The sequence below is a fragment of the Cucurbita pepo genome, chromosome 8 (genome assembly GCF_057944985.1).
Source record: "Cucurbita pepo subsp. pepo isolate OVF chromosome 8, ASM5794498v1, whole genome shotgun sequence".
Classification (NCBI taxonomy): Eukaryota; Viridiplantae; Streptophyta; class Magnoliopsida; order Cucurbitales; family Cucurbitaceae; genus Cucurbita; species Cucurbita pepo.
In genome coordinates this window covers 8744309-8765253 of record NC_141805.1, presented here as the reverse complement: position 1 = coordinate 8765253, position 20945 = coordinate 8744309, and the positions used below count along the sequence as shown (strand labels likewise).

General features: G+C 34.2%; 2 protein-coding genes across 7 annotated transcripts; one reads left to right on the top strand and one right to left on the bottom strand.

The window, feature by feature from the left end:
- Window positions 1-135: 135 nt before the first annotated feature.
- Window positions 136-2629, bottom strand: LOC111799595 (uncharacterized). 6 transcript variants are annotated; one of them, XR_002815869.2, is made up of 5 exons: window positions 2410-2629; window positions 2188-2306; window positions 1486-1574; window positions 852-893; window positions 136-438 (listed from the first exon to the last, which is right to left on the bottom strand). XR_002815869.2 is itself a non-coding variant. In XM_023682993.2 (4 exons), exons 1-3 carry the CDS (start codon window positions 2562-2564, stop codon window positions 874-876), a joined length of 294 nt encoding a protein of 97 aa, XP_023538761.2. In that variant the 5' UTR covers window positions 2565-2629; the 3' UTR covers window positions 136-438; window positions 852-873. The 6 variants fall into 6 exon arrangements, 3 of the variants coding, with proteins under 3 accessions (XP_023538761.2, XP_023538762.2, XP_023538758.2); XR_015422111.1 differs by lacking the exon at window positions 1486-1574 and having other exon boundaries at window positions 2125-2306; XR_002815868.2 differs by lacking the exon at window positions 852-893.
- A 5083-nt stretch (window positions 2630-7712) lies between these two features.
- LOC111800371 (O-fucosyltransferase 29) lies at window positions 7713-19614 on the top strand. The gene is made up of 9 exons (XM_023684029.2): window positions 7713-8487; window positions 8613-8703; window positions 9662-9738; window positions 10518-10606; window positions 10701-10890; window positions 11196-11377; window positions 17343-17445; window positions 17615-17943; window positions 18779-19614. The coding sequence occupies exons 1-9, from the start codon at window positions 8215-8217 to the stop codon at window positions 19083-19085; spliced, it is 1641 nt and encodes a 546-aa protein (XP_023539797.2). The 5' UTR covers window positions 7713-8214; the 3' UTR covers window positions 19086-19614.
- Window positions 19615-20945: the final 1331 nt, after the last annotated feature.

Here is a 20945-nt window from a genome sequence, read left to right as displayed (position 1 = left end):
TTCCCAGCCCTTGGTGTTATAATCTCTTAAGCTCATAGTACAAAGTATGCCATTCATCATTTTGTAGGCTGCTTGTTCTAGTAGTAAGAAAAACAGCCGCCATTGTTTTACAAGATATATTGTTTTCCATGGAAGTCAAAAGAAAATAATATGATGTGTATCTCAATAAATAAGAAACATACATATCTATGACACAGATCAAACATTTATGACCCACAACAATGGCGAAAAATATTGTTTACCGAGTTGCCATGAGAACTAGAATCACTATATTCTTAGTTCAACATATTCTGAATATGGAATAATCAAAATTAGTTAAACAAATTGAGCAGAATTGGTCATAGTACTTAAAAGAAATCCACTAAGCCATTGCTGACATCCCTTTGTCACTGCAGTGATCTGCCCAATTAAGTCACCTTGGAACGGATAAACCTAGCTCTGCAGCCACAGAATACAAGTACAAAAATAAGGAAGATATGCTACGAATGTAAGTAATAGATCGAGCAGGAATGGAGTCCAAAATGCAATATGATTCATTTCATATCTCATTCAAGAAAACTGATGCGGCAATCTAGTTCTACAGTAACAAAAACAATCCATAAATTATTGTCAACAATGCCAACTGATATATGATCCTTAAGTAATATGGATTTTTCTCGAGTTAGATAGTCGTCCCGTAAGATTAGTTACGAGAATAGTCAAGGTTTGCTTGGCACAGAACTAAAGGAGTATGATATGGGCATCATTAAATGTGCAAACCAAAAGCACCAAGAACTAACATCTATGGAACCTTTACACATCCCTCAAAAGTGACATTTCTAGATTAGTGAAGTATAGCGTGACTGGCCCACCTTCAAAAACAGCAAATATGTCTCACGTACCATCAAATGCATCTGGGGCAATGAGAAGTTAGGTCATATAGATTATTTGATAAAAGAAATTAATGGGTTGAATGATAAGAACAATCATAAGAGTATTTGTGAGCCATAACTTCAAAGGTACAATCTTTTAAGCTCGCTACACACAATTATTGTAAGCAAAAATGATGCCGTTCATAAAACAAACAACGGTTAGTTCATATAACGGAATTAACTAAAACTATAGACTGGATCATCCCCTTATTCTAACATCATGAACTCCATGAGAACTGAATAGATTCTTGTCGAGATAGTTTTCTTCAGGATGATGAGAACTAGATTGCAGACACAAAGCTGATTTATGGGGAAACCCAATCTGTCATTCCGTTCTCTTAAATTTGGTAACCGACTTTTCAAGTCAAAAGTTTTCCATAGGAGACTCTTAAGATTTAAAGATTCAGGAAATGACTACTGCTGAATAGAGAGTATGCAACAGTTCCATTTTTTATATGGTAATTAAAAGTGGTAACGAGCCATGACAGATCATTAGTTCCTTGCAAGTTATAATAATAGGAATCTGAATATCTTCGACATTTTAGGGCTACTATGAGATTAATTAGTTTCATACTTGATATCGATACACTGCACCATAATAGGAAAGCTCCACAAACTTCCAATCTATTTCTTTCAAGCATATTGACAATTGATATTATGTGCCTGCAGGAACCAAATACTCCAGTCAGTTTCAAGGTCCCCAGTCAAGAACCAAAGTCATTCCATTCATTCTCTCCTTATCGTTCTAGTAATTAATTTTACTCGAGACAAAGACCAGTTGAACTGGGGTACAAAAGTTGAAACCAATAAAGAAAGAAACCAAAAAAGGGAGAACCAAAACTAGGATGGTTTCTCTTCCTGGAATGGTCAACTTATAAACGATCTAGCTTCAGTTCGACTTCCATTTTTATACAAGTTGACCAAAAACTTCCTAAAGCATCAGTAGCAATCCAGTACTCTAAACTTCTAAACTATAATTGTACCAATTTATGCCAGAAAGAACGTCAAAAAAAAAAAAAAAAAAAAAAAAACATTAAATTGTAAGATCATGGAACATGGTTGATACTTCATACACAATGTGCACGATTTGCGGAGCAATGCACCAATGAAAACTACAACAAAAATCAGAAGATGCCATCACAAAAATACTGACATACAATTGCAGAGCAAGAAAAGGAAAAGTCTACAGGTAATGCATAAAAAAGCTACTCACAATTCAAAAGAAAGTAGAATATTTCATGTTAGATGCCAGGAGAGGGTCAGCAGAGAGTAGTACCCTGAGAAAGCGCACGACAACTCCTCGAATTTGTGCTCAGACAGGAAATCATTCTCGCTCCAGCAACCGCGTTGTGAAAAGGCAAAAGCGATTGAACGCATCCCAGCTCCGACGGAGACCTAGCAGTAGTAGAACCAATCAGAAAAATCAAAATGAAAACAAGCAACAAAAGTGGACACAATTTACAGAAACAAGAAGAAATAAAAGGATAAAGAGAAATACCTGGCGAGAGAGAATCGGCTAACGGAAGGTGCAGAGGATTTAGACGGCAGGGAGAACTTGGAAGATGGAGATTTGGCCGGAGAAGCTGTACGGAGAAGTGTTCTGAAGGAAGATTGGGAGATTCTGCTCGCAATTCTTCGGCAAGCAGAAGCCATGAAAGAAAAAAGAGGAGATCTGGAAATTCTACTGGACACGACTGAGCTGAAGGGGGTTAAGGGTTTTAGAACTGTAATAAAATAAAATTCATTTTATTTATTTATTTATTTACTTACAGAGAGAAATGGGCTGGGCTGGGCTGGGCTGAGTCGCCTTCAATTGGGCTTTACATTCAAGGCCCTGAAACCATTTTGTTTTATATGGCTAATATTAATTCAATTTTCATATGATAATAAAATTTTTTGAGTTAGAGATGTTGATTCTACTAGAATTAGGATTTGTTTGGACGTGAATGAGAGACAGAATCAAGAACATTTTTTTATTATATCACGACGTTCGATCCATATTTGGTGTGAGCGTTAGAGAATTGGGAGGACCTTTTCGTAGTACGAGAGGACCGAGAAGGACGCACCTCTGGTGTACCAGTTATCGTACCCACAGTAAACACTAGATAGCCAAGTGTGGAGCGGATTACTGCTAAAAGCATCTAAGTAGTAAGTTCATCCCAAGTTGAATATATATCTATATTGTTGTGGATTTTTTAAATTTCTAACGCGCCTAATATTAACATTTGAATTTTTAAAATTTATGTTTATATTTGTTTATGAAATGTATTGATTTATTAAGATTTTTTAACAATCTTTTTTAATAAATATTATATTGATAAATAAAACTTTAAAATACCTTATCTTTTTAAAGAGTAAAAATAAATTATGAAAAAATAAGCGACAAATTTTACAGAGATATGAAATGAAATAGGCGGTAGGGTTGGGGACGGGGAAGACTTTCCGTCTTCGCTCGTGAATATCTCTATTTTAAATAATTAAAGATATATTTTTTTTAAAAAAATTATCACATGAAAAATAATTTTAATTATTTCAAAATTACTCTCAAACATGTTCTTAACTATGATGTCAGAATACTTATTTATTTTACCTTTACTTATATTCGACTTAAATATTGTTTTGTAGCATATATGTTCTTGTTATTATTATTATTATTATTATTTGGTTCGAATCCCTCCTCGCCCACAACCGGCCAAAAAGGGAAGGACTTTTCCCTCTGGAGGTAGGAAAATCATGATCGGGATAGCGGACCCAAAGCTATGGAACTTGGGTGTGGGTCTTTTGTCGAAATGGAAAAAAAAGTACTCCCCCATTAGACCCCTCCTTATGAGGTATAACTTTTTGGTGTGTATACTCCTATTAAATATTACACCATTCAAGAATACCAATAAGTCTTAAATACCAAACTATAAGTATCACAAACCCCTTAACCTTCCGGTTGCGTAGTTTACTGTTGCATCGTTGACCGGACCCTCCTTTACGGTTAGGCACCCTCCACTGTGCGTTTTACGACGTGAAAATGACATTTCCATTCATATAAAATTAAATAACTATAAAAAGAATATATATTTGAAATATTCGACTATATTAAATTTTAAATTTTATATTAATCAGATTAAAATTGATTTGAACGTGGGAGTCTCTTTGCGTTCTCCGGAAGTCATATTATATAGAGAAATAATTATTTTTATTTTAAAAAAATATAGAACTTACAATTTTGAATAATCATTGGTTAATATATAATTACTTGGGTTCATTCACGTGGATTAAAATAATTTGTTTTAAAATAAATTATTTTCTGGAGAAATTATTTTTTAATTTTTTAAAAACGGATTATTTCTAGAAGAAGATACCAATCTATTGTCATGAATGCAACTATCTGCACTATCTGGAATCATTAAATATTGTTAAGAATAATTGAGATTCGGAAGCAATGGCGATGGTTTGAAAGTTGTTGAAAGTAGGAAGTTGGGGTTGTTGTGATACTCGATTGGACTTATCACGATGGATCATCGTGGCTGTAAAGGCTTCACTGATTGAGTTAGTTGATGAACAGCTGCAGTAAAGATGGATTGAGTTAGTTGATGAATTGCTGCCGTAAAGACTAATTAAGTTAGGGTTTGGCTTTAGGTCTAATACCAAACCGTAACTCAAGAGGAAAATTTTGATATTTAAGAAAGCCAAGATCGATGCTCTGATACCATGTTAAGAATGAGAACATACCTTCGATCAAATTCTATTTCTCATTCTTAACAAATATATTGTAATTATTTTTCTTGTAATTTAAATTTAAAAAAATATTCATTTTTGGATGTCATTGTAGTTTCGTAGGATCTTCCCTCGATCTTCGAGGCTCACAACATAAGCACGGTAAAACACAACGTATCCAATAATTGTGGCGTATTCCACTAGAGACCTAGCTCGCCCATTTCTTGAACTTGATTCGGGACTCATCAGACAAACTATGACAAAAATTAATACTGACATTTCTCCTTAAATTCTCTAACTCGTACGAAAATCTGTATCACGACATTTTTCGATCATGGTCACCACCTTTTTTAGGAGCGGAATCTTTTTAAAGAATAAATTGTAATTAATAAAAGAAAAAACGTATAAAATTTAGCTTTATGGAAAGGAATCATAATCATGACTAACTTTTGCTTTTTAAAAAATAAAGTTGTGAGAAAAGGTTTGGCAGCTAGAAATTCAAGCTTAATGAAAATAAAAGTAAAATTAATGAATGAAAATTGTCCTTTTATTATTTAATTTTTTGAAAAAGGTTGAAATTCTCCTGATGGTTGTCTAAATTTTATTTTTAATTTTGAGTTTGTTTTGTTCTTATTCATTTTTATATTTTATTTTTTTAAAATAAAATGGAGTGATTTTAATCGACATTAGAAACAATTTTATGTAATGATCGTTCTTCGAAGTTTGAATTACAAATTGTCAAGCACTGACTATATATATATATTTTCATTCTTAAGATATGGGCACTAGACGAGAATTTCAACGTACTAAATTTCAAAATATATTAAATTCGTAAATATTTAAATATAAGTATGAGTTTGCGATAAATGTAATTTTTGATATTCAAAACATAACAATGGTTAAAAGCCACTACAAAATACCACTAGACTCAAATGACATAGATCTACGATTTTTCCTATAGCCGCATGGTTCGCGAGCGCTCCTACCAATTTAAACTACTTGCAAACAATCTCAAACATAAAAGTAGCATGAGTGAGTATAACCTATCTATAGACTCTATAGAGGCTATTTACCACATGTTTAGATCATTAGCTTTCCGCACAACAAAATAAGTTTTATGGCACTAAATGGCTTATCAGGGTGACATTAGTGATATAGTTCACTTTGTAATTGTTACAAATAATTTGATCAAAATCACTCGTGTGTAGACATGTGAGTAGGAGTATCCTATACAATGAGTTTATATAAGACTGAACTACGAAATATTTAATTTTTCTTTACAAGTTCGTTAATTGAAAAAAAAAATTATTTTATAGGATGATCATATGTGACTTGATTTTAATCCTAAGCGAGTTACAAACTTTGTGTAAGAAGGCTTGTCCTTTGATTTGCATGAGTGAGAATGACTTTTTTTAGTCTATTCTATATATCTAACATTTTGGAGACTTGATCAAACGGAGAATTGAGAACATAATTTCATGAAATAGAGTTCACTTATTCCCACACATGGTTCTGTAGATGAGTAGTTCCCGTGAGTGCCGATTTTTAGGCTTTAATAATGTGGCCCCACCCTTACTACCCTTACTAACCTGAAAGGGGTTTATATTTTATGATTGGATTAGACAGAACCGGTTTATTAGATGATCAATAATAGTGATTAATAAAAATATTAACCTTTAATATTTTGGTTTTGAATATTAATACTTTGGTTATAGTGATTGGCCACCACCCGTGGAGGTAGGGAAATTTATTCTCTCCGAACCACGTAAATCTTTCTGTATGTTTATTTAATTTATGTTTGTGGGTGTGTGAGTATAGTCAATTTTGCTTCGGATTCGGCTACAACAATTGCATATTAGTATTTTTTGTTGTGGCATTACATAAACCACTAGTATCATAAGACATTTAGTGGTCAATAAGGTTAAGTCTTTCACAATACCCCAAATACCACAACCTATGCTATAATACCACTTGTTGTACCCAAATGCCACAACCTTCAAATACTTGATACCCAATTGTTGTAGCGGAATGCCACAACAAAAATGATCTGATACCGCTTGTTTGTGCGCCGATGCCACAACCTTCAAATGCTCTAGTACTATTTGTTATGCCGTAATGATTCCACAACCTTCAAATGCTCTAATACCACTTGTTGTGCCAAAATGCCACAATCTTCAATGCTCTAATACCCAATTATTGTAGCAAAAGATACCCAATTGTTGGGGCTGAATGCCACAACCAAAATACTCTAATACATATGGTTGTAGTGGAAGCGAAAGTAAGATCGATCGCACTCACATAACCACTAGCAGAAATTAAACAAAGAGACGCAAAAATTTACGCATCCACAAGTGGTAACCAATCGCCGTAACCAAAGTGTTTACAAAGCGTATCTTTTATATTCTCACACTACAAAGTATTTCAACAAAAGTTTCTCCTAATTGACTCTAGTCAAATACAAAATAATAATGACTTCATATGACTCCACACATCAAAATAATGCTAAACACGCCTTCATATAAGCATAACAATACTAATTCTCATACATGAACCAAATAATTGAGAATATTCGTATTTTTTTAGAACGAAAAATTATCTTTAGTCGCTCTCGGATCTTCCTTAGCTTCTTTGAAGGGGAGAATGTTCTAATTTTCACCTATCACCCATCATACCAATTCTTATAATTTTTATGTTGGTAGATTTAAAATATTTTCAACATCCAACTATATAAATGAAACTTTTAAGGACATAATTTAAATTTACCTCATGATATTTTATATAATTTAATATAATATATTCTACCAAACTTATAATTTTACATTTATTATATGTATTAATTTACTAACCATTTAAACTTAATTTAAATTAAATAATAAATTTGAACAATTAAGGAAATTAAGATTTTCCTATCATCATAAAATTATTATAAATAGTCCCGTCTCCATAATTCGACTATTTAATAAATATAGAGAATAATTCTAAATTTGCAATTTAATAAAAAAAATGAAATTGAAAAAAAAAAGAAGGAATGAAATGTCAAATTTGCCCTCGTATAAATAGGAAACTCCCAGAAGGGCGTCGGCAAAATTGGACTGCCGTCAGTCAGGTGAGTGATCTTCATCGGGCATCGGGTTTCCTTATCAGCCGGACTGAAAAATTCTCTCTTTCTTCCCATTTTCAGTCATTGATCGCCTTCGCATAAATCTCCATTTCTCTTTCCGCCATTTTCACTCTCATCTCATCTCTCCGTCCCTTTAATCTCTTCTCTTCGTCTTCAACAATTTCAATTCTCCTCTGTAAATCCCATTTCTCCTCCCCCATTTTCTCTGCTCCGATTCAATCACACGCTCTGTTCAGGCCGATCACGATTTCTAGGGTTTCTACTTGAAGTTTAACGGCCACAGAGCCCTAATTTCCACGCCCTCGCGCTCGCATTTGCTGTTTGCATTATTGTCGTCCCCAATCGGTTACGTTTTTGTTTTGTTTTTTTTTTTCTTTTCTTTCTCGCATTCTTCGTAAACTTGGAACATTTGGAATTTCGAGTATGGGTATTGGTGTTATTAGGCTTGTGTAATTAGGCTGGAGGTGGGTTTGAATGGGCGTGGTGAAAGCTTGGAGGTTTAGCTTGATATCAGGGAACCTGGCTCTGTTACAGCCGCAGGATAGTGGGAAAGGTTATGCTGTTAGTAGCAAGAATGTACTGTCGAGATCAACGTCGGCGCAGAGGAAGGCGACGTTTTCATGGTCGATGTTGTGTGGTTTGATGCTCTTTGCGTTAGGTTTAATTTCGTTGTTTACGGGTCATGTTGCTTCTGATCTTGAATGGTACTCTCAGCACTTAGTCAACCAGAGGCTCTACTCGGCGCTGGTAATTGTAGTTTGTTTATCCTTACACGTTAAATGCTGTGGGAAATTGTGTGGGTTTTACTCTTTAGAAGAGGGGGTTTGTTGGCCGACAGTTCATTGAAGTTCATCATTGATCTGAATTTTCAGGAGGGAACTCGTCATAGGCCGATCAATATCTGGGAGTCTAAGCTTTCGAAGAACTATTATGGATGCAGCAAAAGAAGCCCACGTTTTGGTTGTAAGTTATCATGGTTACCATCGCTCTCTGTAGGATTTTGGCATTGCTTTTGTAATTTTGAATAGTTTATACATTTTGTGATCTCATTTGAAAAATTTTGGTTACCTGAAGATGTCAAGTGCAAAAACTTAAACTCCTATTATGGCTTGTAGTTAAGGTTTTATTTCTTCTTGACTATATTTTTCTTGATTTCGTGGGGTATTTTGGAGTGCTGGCTTAACACCTCTATTATTTCCTCATTCCTCATTTTATTTGGTACTAGTTGAATAGACCAACAGAAACAGGACGCTAATGTTTTTTCTTCTTGTATGGCTATCTTCATGCCACCCAAGTTTTTGTTCTTAAAACTCTTCGTTCAACATGTTAGGAAGATTACTTCTTACCAAGAATCGCCTATTTACGTTTCCTTCCTCTCTAATTAGATATTTTTGCAACTACTTTAACTGCCTACTAACCTTTTTGTCGTGCGCTTCAGTGCAAAACTTTTTCAAAGAACATCTAGCTTTAGATACTTTTTTCAAATTTAAAATTGAATGGATTGTATTAAGAATTTAGACTCCTCGATCTATAGCATGGTTGTTGGTTCAGTTGCTAATAATTAGTTAATCAGTTGGTTAGCATTTGACAGTCAGTTCCTTACTTCCTTTCTTTTCCATGAAATCTTGGTTTCTTATCAAAAGAAAGGTTAGTCTGCTTAACTGCCAAATTGGCACTCTTTAAACTTCTCAGTGCATACCTACATACACGATTCATTCCTTTGATATGTCTAGAATCTGATGTCGGAGTGTACTTGCTTATTGCTAATACTGTGATTTGAAATTCAGCTGCTGTTAGCGAGAAGTCTTCAAATGGCTACTTGCTTATTGCTTTATGCCTACATGATTCATTCCTTCGATATGTCTAGAATCTGATGTCGGAGTGTACTTGCTTATCGCTAATACTGTGATTTGAAATTCAGCTGCTGTTAGTGAGAAGTCTTCGAATGGCTACTTGCTTATCGCTACGAGTGGAGGCTTGAATCAGCAGAGAACAGGAGTAAGTGGTTTTCTTTCTTTCTTTCTGTTACAATTTTATGTCGGAGTGTAGAAGGGAAAATCTAATGGCTAATTAAGGGTCAGCCAATCTAAAAATGGAATCAATGAAACAAAGTTGTATTTCATGTTTTCAAATATGTGTTTGATTGTAGATTTGGAAATTGGATTCCAGTTTAAACAATGATTCAAAATTCGTTCTATAATATATTTATAGACCATGAAACTAGTTGTAGCTGGAAAACTAAATATTAGGTTGAATTAAACCATTATTAATTAATTTATATACATATTTTTTTTGTTATAATTTTTTTATAATTATTATTTTACAATATCTTATAACTTATAATATATTATATTATACATTTTTCTTAACTTAACAAAAATAAATTGAGTTTATAACACAAAATACCATCTTTATTGAAGTTTTATCTTTTTTGGTATAATTATGCATTTTAAAATTCCAAATTCAAAATCTGAATACAATGGAAACATAAATGTTGTTTTTAGAATTTTCACTATCTGGATCGTAGAACCTGGAAACAATTCTTGAAAACACGTCTACCAAATATATATTTATCGAACTCAGTGAATTAGAAAACATAGAACAAAATCTAGGTTTCATACATAACGAGCCCTAAATTCTTTTACCTTATCATGATTGAGTTGTCATCTTTGTTCATCAACATCAGGTTCCAAAAGATTCTTGTGTCAAAATTTTCCTAAATTGTTCCAAAATTTTTATTATCTTCGAATTGATGTGGATGTATTTCTTTTTCTTAGATAACAGATGCTGTGGCAGTTGCACGGATCCTTAATGCTACACTTGTGGTACCTGAATTAGATCATCATTCCTATTGGAAGGACGATAGGTAATTAAGGATGAATGACCCTTGCATTGAAGCTTTAACCTTTTTCTATTTTTAATTATAGTAATTGTTAATGCAAAACTGTCTTGGTATGCAGTGACTTTGTCAACATTTTTGATGTTGGTCTGTTCATTTCCTCCCTCTCAAAAGATGTGACTATTGTGAAAAGAGTTCCCGATAAAGTCATGCGTGCCATGGAGAAACCTCCCTATACTATGCGTGTCCCTAGAAAGTCAGAGCCTGAATACTATCTTGATCAAGTTTTGCCTATACTTTTAAGGAGACGTGTAAGGCCCTTCTCCAACATTTTGCTGATGCATTCAGAGCTATTTTTCTTTAAAAAGTATTTTTTTTAATTATAATTTTTAGGGTAATTAATTGTTACGTACATTGTCTTTGACAAGTTATTTTGTGCATGCCACTTCAAGATATTTCTATTTAAAAGCCACATGCTTTCAACCATGGGGTACTAGTGTTGGCATTTTATTGTGGTGACAATAAAATATCAGTGTTGCAGATTATCTCTTGCCATGTTGAATTTCATTTGAGGTCATTTTCCAAAGGGGTGAAATTCATTGATGTAAATTTGCAGGTTGTCCAGTTGACAAAGTTTGATTATAGACTTTCAAATATGCTTGATGAAGAGCTACAGAAGTTGCGTTGTCGGGCTAATTATCATGCTTTGAGATTCGTAAAACCTATAGAAGATCTCGGTCACAGACTTGTGAAGAGAATGAGAAATATGGCAAAACGTTACATTGCCATTCACTTGAGGTTTACTCTTACTTACTCTATTCAGAATTTTGTTCCTATATTTTGCAAAATGTTACTTAGCACTTCTTCCTACTATTGTTGTCCTGTACTTGCAGCATTGGTCTTCTAGCAATTATTTTATAGAAACTTGGCACTCGTTTATTCTCTCAATGATATTTTGGCTAATTGGAGGGCTATGATTATATGTTTCATTGGCCCTTGCTACAGATACTGTGAGAAAATGGGAAGTGAACTGTGACATATGTTGTTTTAGTGTCATTCTTTTAGTAGCTGACGATTTCTGGCGTGATAAATGATTTTGATATTTTCCCCTTTTGCATTTTTATGATGGGATTTTATACAGTTTGGAGGTAGATGATTACAGATCTTTGAGCAATAGTTGGTTGAATTGGATTAAAAAACTATTGTTCCGTAGACGTTTTCTTGGATGAGAAGCTATAATCATTTTATTCTTACGTGAATGAAATTTACCAAGCCTTCCTAAAAAAATGAGCAATGAATGGAAAGATGATTGATAGACTCCCCATTTCATTTGTGCATCACACAAACGTCTGGGGAGAGCACTGAATTACATCCACATTTAGAATGGCCCCTAGGTTTTGGAAAGCGTCTTAACTGACGCAGCACAACACACATATATCAAGATTCCACCCGAAAGAATCATAAAGGATTTTTAAGTGAGCGTACTTTCTACTTTTGTTTGTTTGCCCTGTTAGAAAAATTCATGTAAATTTCCTCCTCTAGATCTTTGTCAATGAACGCATTTCTGTTATGTGAAGTTGTTGGAGGATTCTATCTTCATTAATTTTTGTTAACAAAAAAAAAAAAAAAAAAAGAAAAAAAGATTTTCATTAACGTATAAAAAGGAAGGAAAAAGTTCAAGGATACAAGTTCCCAATGGGAACAAAAAAAGACAATACAAGAAGAAATAAGCCTAAAAATACACGAGAATAGAACAACGAAAAACAACTAGCAAAACAAACAAAATTATAGCTCTGCAGTAAAGAAACACTTCTTGCATTGAAAGAGTTATTAGACTAATGCAAGCCCTTCAAAACCTTCCAAAACCCGCAAAACATCAAGGAAGAATCTTCAGTATGGATCTCTTAAGAAACCATCAAGAGAAAATAAAATTTTCGTCATTACTCTTCAATACACACCCTGGATCATTTTTTAAAGTGACAAGCACTTGTTTTAATCGCAAAAAGAACAACCCAAGGGCCAGGGAAGAGGAGCCCCACCCCACAAAGAGCTATGTACAAGAAAGCCTTCCCATTCGAAGATATTCTGAGAAGATTAATTACAAAATAATCTTTTGTGGTTTGAAATCCACCAACAAATTGTTATGGTACATTAGCTCAAAAAATATCCACTTTAACTGATTTTTCTTCAAAGATCCACTGGCTTCTTTCTTTTCACGTGAGCCAAAGGAGCGCTCTCGTTGTCCAACACCACAAAGTTTTAGCTTTTCCCCGAAAAGATGTGCCTCTCAAACATTCAGTCATCCAATCACAAACGATGTATTGAGGGGGAGAGGGCCAATTTGGGGATTTTCTTTGCAGCGTTTCAGTCATGTTCAAATTTCTATAGCTACTGGTCCAAAGAAATAGTTTCACCGACTTTGGAACTTTAAACTTCCAGATTAAGTTTTCAAAGGACCTTTCAATCCACTGCTTTTCCTGGTGTGGAGGAAGGCAAATTTACTAGAGAACACAGCAGATGGGTCTATACTCTATCTAATTTTATCTTACCCAACCTCGTTCGAAATGGTTCAATCCTTCTGATAACCTATCTCTTACTGTGAAGTTCCCAGTAAAAAATACCTATTCTGAGGCCTAAATTCCAAGTTTAATCAATGTTGTCCAAACATTCTGCAACAAAAGACTCTTTCTTTAAAGAGACTGCATTGGAAAACGTGCTGCAAAAGATCTGTCTCCTACCCAATTGTCTTCCCAGAAGTGGATCCTTTGGTTGTTTACAGATGTGAAGATCTGTTAATATTAGCGTACCTGATGCTCCTGTTGATACTTTTGCCCAGAAGGAGTTTCCTCAGAAGTCGAACTTAAGCTTCTGTGGCCTCAATTTTGGTTTCCATTGCAGTAGAGATTTAGCTCAGAAGTCAAGGAACTATCATCCAAAAAATCCCAAGTCTTGCTCCCCAGTAAGAATCTTTCTCTGTCTAGTTAGAGTATTGCAATGCCCGAAGGGACAACTTCTATAACATGAATTTTTGGCTAGGAAGAAAATTCTATGCAGTGCATATCGAGAGTGGTACAACCATAGAAACTTGTTTTGTAGCCTGGTTTTCTAGTCTACATTCATTGGCAGAATTTGTTTTTCCGTCTGTTCAACTCAAGTTATTAGTTTTTAGTCCAATATTTTTTGAAATCTTAGTGGATTGATATTGCTTAGAATCTTTCTCTTATCATGCGTTTTTCTATTTTTGGAGAGAGAAGGAAGTAATTTTTGTTGAAGATATGACATTTAAACAACTATTCCCTTTATCCCTCTCCCATCTCCCTTTGTTTGAGAGTTTTTTGTTAGATCATTTGCATATGCCGATTACTTCTAAATTCCTCAAGAAAGATAGAGATTCCTCTGATTTTTTTTGTTTATTTAAGTTCAGGTCTCAACAAGGATGGTTTCTTGTAAGTGTTGTTTTGCCTTCCACAGGGGTTAGGAAGAGACTCAGTATTCCAGTTGGTCCAAATAAGGAAGGATGACTAGGTTTTTTTTTTTTTTTTTTGGGGGGGGGGGGGGGGGGGGGATGGAATACTTTCTTCTAAGGAGCCTTCACAACAACAATTGTTTAATATAATTCGCAAGGAAATGGTGAGTTCTAGTTGAAGTTATGTTGAGTCAGAAAGGACACATTCAAAGGTTGTTCCGGGCAATGGCAATTCCTTAATTTAGCCCCAAGTAAAGTTTCGAATTTCTTCTACCGTACGGGTGAGCAAAGAAAAGAAGTGGTAGAAGTTGATTTTATCTATCTCTTTGTGGTCTCAAAATCTTATGCTCACAATTCTTGGAACGAAATTCATCGAATTCTTGAACATTATCTTGAACCAATTAATCATCAACCTCTTCTTGGCTGTAATGTTGTTGAAGGGTATTGGTGATGATTTTGGATTACTATTCAATGAAAAATGAAAATTAATTGGGGATTATCACTTAAAGTTGGAAATTGGTCCAATGAAAAACATTATTTACCCGAAGGGCTATAATGGTTGGATTTCACTATCAAACTTACCTTTGATCTATTCAAAGAAACACGTCTTTGAAGCAGTTGGAAAACAGCCAAGGGGTTTGGTCGTTATCTTCTCACAAACCCTTAATCTTCTCGATTGTTCATCTGCCCACATTGAAATAAAATAAATAAATAAATCCTTGTGGTCACCAACACAATAAGATCAAGAGTTAATTAGGCTAGAAATACTTTCTCTGACGGCAACATTTATGGATGAATCTATCTCTCATCATAAAAAAAACAAAACACTCTTAATGATAATGAACAAAGTAAACAACCATCTTCAACGGGTTTATTAAAGGGAATTAATGTATCCAGCTTTGTTGATACATCCGAGAGTCTCAGAGGTTTTTAATGGTGCCTTCGTCCCTATTCTTGATAATGATTCAAATTCAGTTGTGACTACTAATGATCCAAGTGTTAGTAAGGAAGGAAAAGGCTCCTTTTCAAGGCGCCCTTATTTGTTCTCTGACTCAACAAGCCTTCTAAGTGTTCAAGAATTAAGAATTGTTTTACTGAAATTTATTCCTTGTTTTATTCTCGGAAAAAGGGGGTGACTCTTTGCTTTCAACCATTTTGTGGAATTCTAAGTTTAGTTTAGGTACAATTGAAGAAATCTTGTTCAAGTCTTTTGGCCCCTCCACTTAAGAAAATAACCATTCGAAATAAAATATTAATTGAGCCCACACAACAAGGTTCTCTTAATCCTTGCACTCTGTCTAAAGGTTCTATCGGTGATTCAGAAATAACATTTGAAAGGGGAATTTTTAATCCAGAAAAAGACCCCTCTGCGTGTAGGTCACCCCACATCATTGCTTGGATGGATGACTCTAATGTGGCATCAATAGTCAGCATGGGCAGCGTGGAATTAGACTTGTAGCCTATGGAGATTTTTTTTTATATATTAATATTGAAGGTTCATTCGCAAACACTTTTGGATTAATTTTTCAAGATGATGGTAGGAGTCTCATCCCCTATTAATTTCTCACCTCTTCTTCAGTTGATTATCCGTCCTCTTCAAATTCTATTCCTATCAAAGTAAAAACTGACAACAAATTTAGTAGGCACTCACAGTTTTCTCAAGTTTCTCAAGATGGTAGCAAAAGTCAATAATAGTCATTTTTTTTTCTATAGGGATTTGTTTTATTCGGTCCACAAAAATTTCTTGTTCATGGTTGTCTTTGTTATTTTTAATTTTTCTTTTTCACTCCCTTTGGGTTCCTTCGGGAGTTTATCTCGTTTGACCTTTTAATCCTTTTTAGTATATCAACGAGAAGTTGTTTCTTGTAAAAAAAAAAAAAACTGCACTTGAGAATGTTTTTGCACCCTCTAGCGGTAACTTGGGCTAAAGTAATGGGCTTAAGTGGACAAGGCTTAATGATCAACTTCAGCAGATTTTGTTCCATGATTTTTTTTTTAAAGAATAGTATCCATCTGGCCGGGAGCTTTGATAAAGTACGAAGGCTAGAGATTGGATCAATAACCATCCTGCTCAGAAGAAGTCTGCCTCAAGTAGTTCTTGGACTGTGCTGTAGACTACTCTTTTCTGTTGGTGATTGTTAGTGGACCTTCGCTCGTTCTTAAATATTTTGTCAAGTCCTTGTTTTTCAAATATTTTAAATTTGATTGGCAAACAGACTCCTAAATATGCCAAAACTCCCCTTTTGGATTTATGATTTTGCGATCACCATTTTAAGATGGAGAAAACTATTCTTTTGCCTTAATTCATCAGAGTATTTCTTTGAGTCACTTGATTAGTTAGAAATAGATGAGTTTTCAAGGATGAAGGAAGGCCCTTCAAGCATATTTTTGGATAGTCTCACTGATGTTACTTGATGCAAATTATGTCTGCGGACTTCTTATTGTGTGTAAGTTCTCTTTTAGCCATGAGAGAAAAATAGGTCAAGGCTTTTCTTCTCCTCTTGCAATTGCATATGTTCAGTGATATTAATTTTCTTATAGAAAACAACAAGAAGCTGTTAAATAAGAGCAAGAACACAAAAAGTAAGCAAGATATCAAATCTGAAGAGTTCATTTTCTTTTATATCAATGACGCGATACAAATTTCATTGGTCTAAGGAGAATCCACATTTTTTTTAATTGTGTTTGAAAGTTGTCTTATTCTTTTGTTACCAAATTAACCCAACAGCAAGTGCTACACTACATGAAATATGGTCATCATTTTATTTGACGGCTTGATTTTATGTTTTTCTTTATGCTCCTACTAAGTTAGTGATGTAGAGAGAATAAGGTTAATTAGGGTAATTCCTTATCCACTTTTATTCACTGTTAATACAGAGCCTCATGAATTATTCATAATTTCATTCTATTAAAGATCCTTGATCTGATTCTTGGTGAATTCTGTCCTTAAATACCTTAGGCTACACCAGTTAGTAAGACACCGTATGATTAAACATTTTTTTTTAGGCTATAATGCTTTTGTTTGTTTTGATGGTTTACAAGGTAAGGCCTAAAGCATTATTAAAGAGGCTACGGCTGCTGCAGTTGTAGTTGTAGTTGATTTATCTAGGGCCGATGTTGCTCGGTAATAAAATATTTATTGAGAAGAGCCCCATGATTGGCCAGGCCACACTTCAAATATGTTATGATTCTGAGGATGTCCATAGACATTCTTACATGTGCACGTAGATAAACTAATTAATTTATATCTGTTACTATTAGTTTTTATTTCTATATGAATATCCATTTTGGTTGTAGGTTTGAGCCTGATATGCTAGCCTTTTCTGGATGTTACTATGGTGGAGGTGAAAAGGAAAGGCATGAACTGGGTGAAATAAGGAAGCGATGGGCAACACTACCTGTGAGCAGTATTCTATCTGTTTTTGAGTTTTAAATACATCTGAATATTAACTATTGATCTTAAAATTTTTCTTTATTATTGCTTTTTCTTGAACTCTGTGTATTTGGACATGTACGATTGATCTGCAATAAGCAAGTGGTTTATATAAAATTTCGGTATTGCTTTACAGGATGTAAGTGAAGAGGAAGAAAGGAAGAGAGGGAAATGCCCACTTACTCCCTATGAAGTGGGTCTGATGCTACGTGCACTTGGTTTTAGAAATGATAGTTATATTTATGTTGCATCTGGTGAAATCTATGGTGGAGAAGAAACTCTGAAGCCTCTTAGGGAACTTTTCCCAAATTTCTATACCAAGGAGATGCTTGCTGATGCAGAGCTGAAACCCTTTCTTCCATTCTCTTCCCGTCTTGCTGCCATCGACTACATTGTATGCAATGAGAGCAACGTATTTGTCACTAACAATAATGGGAACATGGCCAAGATTCTTGCTGGTGAAAGGTACCAAGCTTATTTCTTTTCTATATCTGCTGCATCATTATCAAGAATGAGATTATTGGTTAGATTGTAAAAAGGCGGTCTGTTTTGATCTTCTCTGATACCCCCTTTTGTGCTCTGCATGTGGGTATAATTCAGCCTATGGATGACTGAATTGGATCCACCATCCAAGAATATAATTCAGCCTACTGAAACTGAATATTTGTGTATCTATTCTTGGACCGTAAAAGACTGTCTTGTTCGAGAGATTGTTTTCAAACTAGTTTTTTTTTTTTTTTTTTTTTGTACGAATTATATTAGGGCAGCTCGAAAATAGATTTTTATATACTTAAATTCCTTATATTTTTCGCTATATAGCATTATTTTCCCAGGACTTCTCCTGAAATCTCTTATTAAGAACTGTTTAGTATAGAAATCAATGTTTTAAATGGCTAGAGGTGCCTCACAGGCTTTTTCTCTTAAAGAGTGAAACATAAAGTGTTCAGGTGATCTACAAAAATTGATAAAAACTATAACAATATTGATTGTATGAAGTACAAAAGAAGATGAAACTCACTTCTATTAATTGTCTTCTTAATTAAAGATTTCAAATTCATTCTTAATCTTGTTTATCACATGGTGTATTACCGGTGAATGTTTAAGTTAATTTTTATATCTTTGAAGAATTGACCAACAAATTGATATATAATTCTTCCCACTATTACATGAGGCCTAAGAACTTTGTAAGCCTTGAGACTGCCTTGAAAACCTTTTAAAACATTAATTGGAAGTTTTAAAGTTCCTTTGTGTATTCTTCATCTTGCCTTCCTAACACTGAACCTTGATTTGTGTATTTTAGGAGGTATTCAGGTCATAGAAGGACCATTAGGCCAAATGCAAAAAGACTCAGTGCTCTGTTCATGGAAAGGAACAAGATGGATTGGAATACATTCGCCAGAAAGGTAAAATCTTGCCAACGAGGGTTCATGGGTGAGCCTGATGACTTGAAACGGGGTAAAGAATTTCATGAATTTCCCGACTCCTGTATTTGTGAGAAACCCGTCACTGAAAAAGTAAACGAAGATGATGAAGGTAATCACCTCGATTTTCCATTGATAAATAGGCAAGGAGTAGTGGAAAAGAGAAACTTGATGGAATTCATTTAGTTTCCATGGCATTAGAGAGAATTTTTGTCCCCTTTATGGAGAGGAAGAAAAGGCATAGACGATAAGATGAGAAGAGTATCTCTATGAGGCAATTTTCATGAAGTCTGCCCTATCGTTTTCGCGCCACGGTATAGGAAGTTCGATCAAGCCTATCTTCTTCATCCATGGTACAGGAAGTTCGATCAAGCCTATCTTCTTCATCCATGGTACAGGAAGTTCGATCAATTGTTCATAACTTAGTCTTTTCTCTGTCAAAGAGTATATAGATATGTAGTTCTGTCCAAAACCTTCTGCTGCTGCTCTAGTCTTTTTATGCGCAAGCTAACATACCCCCGCCCCCTCCTGATTTATTTTATTAGTTTGTGGAACTATGATATATGAACTGAACCTATGTGGCACTACAACTGGAAACAGTTTGACTCGACAGCATGCTCGATACGCAGCCGAATTGTGGCCAGCGTTACTGACTTCATATGATTGAACATGTCAGACATTTGTGAGCCTAAGGTAATATTGTTATTTTTTGTCATTGTTTTTCATCTATTGCAATTTCAGAGAACTTTTGTTTGCAAGCAAACATAATGGATCATTTTAGTATGCTCTGCAAGTTTTCCAGTGAAAGTTACAGTAGATGATGTTCTAATTAAGTCGGATTTGTTTTAAGTTTCAGAATTGTGATTGATTCACAGTTTTATTGAGATTGGTACAATGAAAAACATCGAAAATTTATCAATGAGTTTGCTAGGATGCCATAACATAATTGAGTTGGTTGACTTTTGAGAGACATTGGTAGCATTGTAGATGTAACAATGTAGTATTTATCTCATTGAAATGCATTTAATCTAAAGCTAAATTCATTAGTAAAGGATGTCGGGTTAAGTGCGGAACTATCGGATCTCACTTGGGTTGATATAAATTCATCTCACTGAAATGCGTCGATGAAATTGTTATATTATACAACGTGCAACATTTTTTTTCCCTCTAAAAGATGATTTAGTACATTTAGGAGTTTTGTGAAGTTTTCTACTGTTTAATTATAAAACTTTAATTCTATATTTTGTGTTATCATCTTGTTGTCATTCTATGATGAATGATTTAAATATAAATGATAGAGGAAAACGATGATTAATATCTATTAATGTAGAAGATTTAAAATAAAAGAAATTAGAAATTGATAAATTCGAAGGTAAGAGCATATACTCGGGTATAAATGGAACAAAGAACTCTCGTTAAACATTGCTTTCATGACTCTTAATTCCAGCCAGTTACTACAACACATCCCTTTTGAAAAGCCTGGAATTTGACAATTTGATGTTTTTTTTTTTTTTTTTTTTTTTTTTTTTTTTTTTTTTTAATAAAAAAAACGCATGTTTTTGGATTCATCATTAACCCAAGAACAAATATTCAATTTTCTAAAATAAATTTTGTGAATTTTGCTTGTTTGTTTATTTATTAAGATAAGCAATCAAAATAAAAAGTAATAAAAAAAAGGAAAACCAACATTGAGAGGACTCTCCAGGGTGCTCTAGCTTGCTTGCAATAGCCCCTCGTTCACTCCTCCATTTGTCCCACTTTGCTATAAATCTACTTTACCTTTTACGTTCGATTTAAGACATACTTGATAATAAAAAGATTTTGGAAGTCACTTTTCATCACGTTTTTTTGTTTGAGCGATCCAAACATGCCCTTAAGAAATACACCAAAGTTTAAAAATTCTTCTCAGGAGGTGGATTACATTTAATGCCTCCTTGTGAATCATTTGAATTTGGAGTCCCTTCTTAATAAATATTTTAGAATGATTTTGTTCTGAATTGTTTTTTGGTACGCCCTTGTATTATTTAAGGACCAAACGCCCCTTTA

Coding starts and splice junctions, on each gene's coding strand:
- LOC111800371 (XM_023684029.2), top strand. CDS start 8,215: ATGGGCGTGGTGAAAGCTTGGAGGTTTAGCTTGATATCAGGGAACCTG. Junction 8,704..9,661: donor AAGAAGCCCACGTTTTGGTT/GTAAGTTATCAT, acceptor TTTGAAATTCAG/CTGCTGTTAGTGAGAAGTCT. Junction 17,944..18,778: donor AAGATTCTTGCTGGTGAAAG/GTACCAAGCTTA, acceptor TGTGTATTTTAG/GAGGTATTCAGGTCATAGAA.
- LOC111799595 (XM_023682990.2), bottom strand. CDS start 2,564: ATGGCTTCTGCTTGCCGAAGAATTGCGAGCAGAATCTCCCAATCTTCC. Junction 2,307..2,409: donor AGCCGATTCTCTCTCGCCAG/GTATTTCTCTTT, acceptor TACTACTGCTAG/GTCTCCGTCGGAGCTGGGAT. Junction 439..2,187: donor TTGTCGTGCGCTTTCTCAGG/GTACTACTCTCT, acceptor CTGTGGCTGCAG/AGCTAGGTTTATCCGTTCCA.